General features: G+C 53.3%; 1 protein-coding gene across 1 annotated transcript in view; it reads right to left on the minus strand.

Moving 5' to 3' along the window:
• VWA2 (von Willebrand factor A domain containing 2) overlaps positions 1-6,302 on the minus strand; it is a 36,850-nt gene that overhangs the window by 6,969 nt on the left and 23,579 nt on the right. The window contains exons 6-8 of the mRNA XM_011359318.1: positions 4,767-4,900; positions 4,015-4,147; positions 1,216-1,271 (exon numbers count right to left, since the gene is read on the minus strand). Of these exons, the coding sequence (XP_011357620.1) occupies positions 1,216-1,271; positions 4,015-4,147; positions 4,767-4,900 (323 nt within the window). The remainder of the gene's footprint in view (positions 1-1,215; positions 1,272-4,014; positions 4,148-4,766; positions 4,901-6,302) is intronic.

Here is a 6,302-nt window from a genome sequence, read left to right on the forward strand (position 1 = left end):
GTGAAATTAGTGATTAATGTCCCCAATAAGCAGTATTTTTGCTTAAAAATATTGACATATCATTATAATTAAACTGTATACTTTTCAAAGGTAGAAATTACTAACTCCAGGCACCTAGGCCTGTTCTGTCAGCTGTATCAGTATCAGAGAAACAACTGAACAGTCATTAACATCACCAACGGTGGCCTTTAATTGAGCAGCTACTATGTGCCAGGTACTGTGCTAAGCACCACACATGCATGATCCCATTTCATTGACACGACCCGATGAGATGGGTCCTGCAAACCACCACCACTTCAGACAAAGAAGCTGAAAGTCAAAGATTAGACATCATGTGCTGAAGGTCAGAGTTAGAAACAGGCAGTGCTGGAATCTAAGTCATTCTGGTTCCAAAACTGTAAGTCTTCAAACTTTAATTTGTGAGCAGAAACAACCCCGCTTTCATTTCTCCTGTGCTTCAGTGTTGGAACTTTAAAACAGGATGCCAAGGGGACCATCAAATCCTGGTTAGGAAGTGCCACCTGACTGCACATAAAGCCACTTGTTCTGCTTCTGAGATGTGGGCTCCTCACCTCATTAGGAGTAGCAAATCCACACGAGGTCTGATGCTGACACACTCGACTGCAACATCTATGCTCCTGGGCCAGTGGGATGCACTAGGCCCCAGGGTGAGGCGCATGAGGGCTCACTAGACAACCAGGCTGAATGATGCCTAATCGTATTGATAAGTCCTACTGTTTGCTTGGGACTTTGTAGCTGATAAAGCACTTTCGTGGCTAGTATTTACTGATCCCGTGTTGATAACCCCATGTCATATAGATCAGGGAAATGGAGATTCCAGACCTGGGGCAAACATTTACCCCATTTTACAGAGGTTGAAAGTGAGGCTCAGCTATCTTGCCCTGGGTTAACCATGGATGTGAGGCTTTCTGTCAGCGAAGCTGGCTTAGTGCACACCTCCTCTGCCTCTCGTCAGTGCAAGGGGCATTGGTTAAGGAAGGTCATTCCAAAGCCTTCACTCTATTCTTAGTGAAAAAATACCACTGAGCAAGTGAGGAGTGAGCACAGCATGAACGTGCTGTCTCTGAGATGCCCATCCTTCTGCCCTGCCGCTGGATCCATCCCGCCATCTGCCCCAGACGTACAAATGCCCTTTAGAAGCCAGCTTAGTCCCGGGGCCCAGAAAGAGAAGGAGAACCCAAGAGGTGACCGTACCTGGGCAGATGGTCCTGTAGCAGGTGGCGGGGTGGGTCAAGAACACTCTCTTCCAGCTACAATCCAAGGAAACGAGTGTTAGAGATCAAGGGTTTAACAGGGAGGCAGAAACCCAAAAGATGATTTAAGACACTAAAAGCTGGTATGAAATTCCAATGGAGAAGTAGGTCAGAAAAGACTTCCTTGTTTTCTTTCCTGATTCCTCCCCAGCTTTTATCAGCACGTAGAGTAGGGAAATGTTTCAAACTACCTAGAGACAGTTAAAAAAAAAAAAGATAATGTAGGTTGGTATCATATCAGAAGTTTGATCTATGTTCAAAACTCTTAACTATGGGAAGAACTTTCTATTGCAAGTTACTTCCTGGGGCCAGCATAATACAGAGGGCAAGGGGGCAGGAAATACTGGGAATGAGGTGACTGGATTCTGGCTGTGTGACCCCAGGCTGGTTACTTTCCTCCTCTGGTTTTCCATTCTCTCTTCCATACAGTAACTCTACCTGTCGTTTTCAACTGTGTTCCCTGGAGCCTCAGTGAGAAGGAAGGAGACTGGCCAGGGTGCCAGGCCTCCCCCAGTGCCACAGCCCCGCCCCTTCACCCTAAATGTTTGTCTGGTCTGCACAAGTGTCTACATGAGGCTACACAGCTCAAGAGTATTTATTTTCAAACCACTAGACTCGATGACCTCTAAGGTCCATTTGAGTGCTAACTTTTATGTGATAACACAAGGGCCACCGTTCCTGTGGTGGCTTCCATGGTCCAGGTGTCCCCGCCGTTACTTTGAATCCACAGCCACCTGAAGAGACAGTTCTCTCCATCTGGAAGATGGAGCTATGGGCTCGGAGAGCTGAATTAGGTCACCCAAGGTCGGGCGGTTGCTAGAACACAGCAGAGCTGGGACCGACTCCACCATCTGACTCCACAACCCCTGCACTCAGCCCTCTGGGCCTCGCCCCTGGCCTGAGGCTCTGGGGTGACGAGCCCGCTGCAGCAGCAGCAGCAGATCCTCACCTGTGGGCAGAAAGCCCTCCTCTGGGTTGGCAGCAGCTGCAGGGCTGGCCTCGCCTAAAGGGACTCCCCAATTGGGGCCGAAGCAATACAGGTCTCTAACATCTTCCAAAGAGGCCTCCTGCCACCAAACCGCCCACCCCAGGCTGCACCCCGCAGGGCTGGCTAATGGGCTCGCCTCTAGGGCAGAGCCTATCCTGGAGTAAGATATCCACTTGGGTTAGAAGCCAAGTCAATTACAAGCTCACGGAGTTGCCAAAAATCAAAAGTTGGTCAAGCTGCCAGCTCGTTAGAGAGAAGTCCTCTCCCGCTCTCTGTCAACGCCTAGTGCTCCATAAAACCACAAGTTCTAGCTCAGAAAGCTCTGCGGGCCCTGCCCTGCCCGCCCAGGCCTGCACTGGGAGTCAGTGTTGGGACACTGGCCACAGGACTTCGCCAAGATCTGCACATGGCTCGTCTCCGACCCCCCCTCAGGTCTGGACTCAGATGTCACATTCTCTGCAAGGTCTCCTCTGTGTTTCAAATTGCAACCACACGCGCCATCACCCGCCAACCCCACCCAGATCCACCCTGTGTTCTTGCTCTCTCTGGCGCTTATCACTACCTACTAGTTTATTTTACGTGTTCGTTCTGTTTACTGCTGCGTCCTTTCTGCCCCCAGAATGTCAGCTTGTGAGGAGGCTGATTAGTTTGAGATGTCTATGCTGATTCCCCAGGTCTTGGGACAGGAGGCCCCCCGTGAGTGTTTCTTGAATGAGGGAATTAATGAAGATCTTCCTCTATGCAGCTGTCATTTGAGGAGCCTGCAGTATTCGTGCATTCTCCATCCCAGAGAGGACAGGCCCCATCCTAGTGCCTGGAACGCCTCAGGGCGGCCACTGTTCTGCTCGGCCAATGCCCCCTCTCAAGTGTGTTGGGGGCCGTGACTGTGCCTGTCTCCTCACTGCACGCTGCCTGGCTCAGAGCTGCACTGAGAACACGTTCACCAGGGAACAAAGAGGAGCCTGTCACTTCAAAGGCCAGGCTATGAAGAGAGCCTCCAGTGGCCTCTGACGTGGCACGAGGCCCCGCTGCCTCTGACCATATGCAGGGCATAGCCCTTCTCTGCTAAGATGACCTGTGGACTCTCCATCGGCCCAACACAGTCCTCATGGCTTCTCGACCGATCCACCACGTTGCTGTGTATGCTCTGATCTCATTGGAGGGCAGGCCACGGAGCAGAGATGCAGCTGGTTCAAACGTCACCCTGGCTCTCCAGAAATGGCAAGAGGCGGGATCACCAATGCTGGCCAGGTGCTGCATCGGAGGGAGCCTGGACAAAGTGCCGAGGGACGGTCCAGGGACTTGCGAGGGAGAGGCTGCTGGCCGGGCAGCCGGTGCTCTAGGACACCAGTCCTGAAGATCCTGGCATCGCCCGCGGCCTCCACGCTGGAATTCATCCAAGCTCTTAAGCCTCTTGCCTCACTCAGCCCCCCGTTAATGTGAAACTGGTGCTCAGAGGAACCAGATTACCAGACCACCATCCAGCTGCCCTGTAGGGCCAGCTTTTGGCTCACTTACCAGCCTCCAGAATGGCTGTGATGCTGCCACAGGGCACCTGGGCAGTGTGTTGATGAGACTCTGACACTGAGTAGCTGTGACCCTCCCTGCACCCTGGGAACTCTGTCCCTGGCTCCCTCCAAGGCCTCCTCTGACATCTGTTCTCCCTGCAGCTTGTGAGCACTTGGCCTTGGGGACCTCCATCCCCACCCGGGCTGTGCCCTCAGGCTCTGACCCCAGACCTTGTGGACAAACCTGGAGAAGGGACAGAGGGCCGCCAGCACGCCATCATTCCCCCGCGATCCTCTCCAGCACGGGGCGTTGCCAGCAAGCTCCCTGACCACCTCCAGCGTCTTGTGCTCACAGGGATGAGGCTGGACCTCGCAGTCTGTGTCCGCAGCACACACCCAATGGAGAATACAAAGTTACACCTCCTTCCCCCACCCATGGTCCCACTACCCCCAGCCCTGGCTGCTGCCTTCTGCCTCTCAGGGCAGAGCACCCTGGGGAGCAGCCCCACTTTGAGCCTCACTGGACAGCCAGTCTCTGAGCATCTGCTCTGCCAGGCCCCACCCCACACAGCTTCTATGTCCTGTGCACACATGTACCATTTCTATAATGTACTTTGCTGGAGCTCCTTGGTGGACCCAATAAAGACTAGGAATGCAGAGACCTTGCCCCAAGCCAAAGAGTCCCTTTGCTGACCATAGCAGGGGAGCTGACTTGGCTCTTCCTCCTGAGGAGGGACAGACACAGGGTCCCCACCAGATCTAGGGCCCAAGCCCTGTGACCCCTCTGCCCTACAGAGACGAGCTCAGAGTTCCAGCTGAGAAACCCACAGGGCCTGACACAGGCAGAGAGAACAGAGCGGAGCACCCCAGGGCTGAGGCTGCGAGACCCTGCTCTTCTCACCTTCCCTCCCTGGGGAGGCTCCTTGGGGAACCCTCCCCATCTCATACACCACTCCCACATGGGCAAGTCCACCCTCCCAGCCTGGAAGGACTTACCTGGAGAGGCGCTGGCGCAGATGGCAGAGCTGCTCAGGGTGCTAAAGAAGCCATTGGTGGCATCCTCCACCTGCTCAGCCATCAGCACGTGCTGCTCCCTGGGCTCACTGGCCAGCGTGTGCAGCTCCTCCCACCTGTGCCCCAGCCCCCAGCAGAGAAGTGATGTCGCTTCGTTGTCCCACACCCGCCCTCCTGCCCACCCATCTTCTAGGCCATGGGCTCCCTGTGGGCAGCAATACCACCCCACTCATCCAGAAGCCACCTAGCTGCAACCTCATCCATCTAGGCTGCAGGTAAGGTCCAGAGTGAACCACAGAAAGACCCCAGGGCCTCTTAGCCATGGGTCACGATGTGTGCATGCTACAGTGCACAAACTCCCCCAGAGGAGAGCCTAACATTCGAACTGTCTGCTCTTATTTCAGACACGGCCCTAACAGATTTAGTTGTCTGGTTCTGTAACCCAGAGCTGATGAGAAGAACTAACCAGAAAGGAAATAAAGGCAAGTGGTTCTAGGTGACAGCAAGAGAAGAATAGAGACAGCTGGTAATAGAAAAAGAAAAAAAAAAATACGGCGGAATTAAAAGCAGTGAACATAAGAGGCCATACATTGCCAGCACACTTAGCCAGGGGCATCACTTAGTGCCCAGGACAGATAATCACATACAATATGATGACACTAAGGCATGAAGGAAGGATCGAATGATGCTGAGGAACCTGTAAGAATACAGGGCAGAGAGTAACGCATTTAGAACTCTGCCCTTCGAAATTGGCCAAGGTTTGCCAACATGGCAAAAAGTTCATTTATCTCTAAAATTCACTTATGTAAAACTCCCCATGCTCCTCTGAAACTATATAAACCAGAAATTTCTCCCTGGTACCCAGAAGGGGGCTTCTCGGCCCCCACCTCACATTAGCACTCAGTGGGGAGCTCCGTCTGCTTCTCCCCTTAGCTCTCCCCGCCCAGCAACAGGCTGCCTTAAAAGCTCCCTGGTAATTCAGACGCTCCGCCAGCGCTGAGAACCATCAGAGAAGGGGCTCGATAAATACTAAAAGCAAGGAAGAGTCACAGAGAGCCTCATGCTGCTCACAGCAGTGGCTCTCAAGCTTTGGTGGGCATCAGAATCACCAAGGGCCAGATGAACAGATTCGAGGGGGTGGGACCCTAGCATGTGCATTTCCAGCAAGTTCCTAGGTGATACCGATACAACTGGTACAGGGAACACACTTTGAGAACCACTGGCTGACAGCAACCAACCTCTTACTGGGGGGGGGGGCAGCAGGGGCAGGAGGGAGTCAGGCAGGGCTGGGAGGCTTCCTCAGAGGCTCCTGTGTCTGCAGCTCAGGCCATTCATATCTAAGCAATGCCCCCTCCTGACCAATGGCTTCTTGATTTCTCTAAGCCAGGGACACTCAAAGCATGGTCTGTGGGCTGGCGCAGGTCCCCGAACTGTTTCACCCTGGCCTAAAGCGTAGACACTGAGAGTAAACACTTAGAAACTAGTCGTATGGCAACTTGACAGTCATTTTATTTCTCC

This window comes from Pteropus vampyrus, unplaced genomic scaffold, assembly GCF_000151845.1.
Source record: "Pteropus vampyrus isolate Shadow unplaced genomic scaffold, Pvam_2.0 Scaffold46, whole genome shotgun sequence".
Taxonomy (NCBI): domain Eukaryota; kingdom Metazoa; phylum Chordata; class Mammalia; order Chiroptera; family Pteropodidae; genus Pteropus; species Pteropus vampyrus.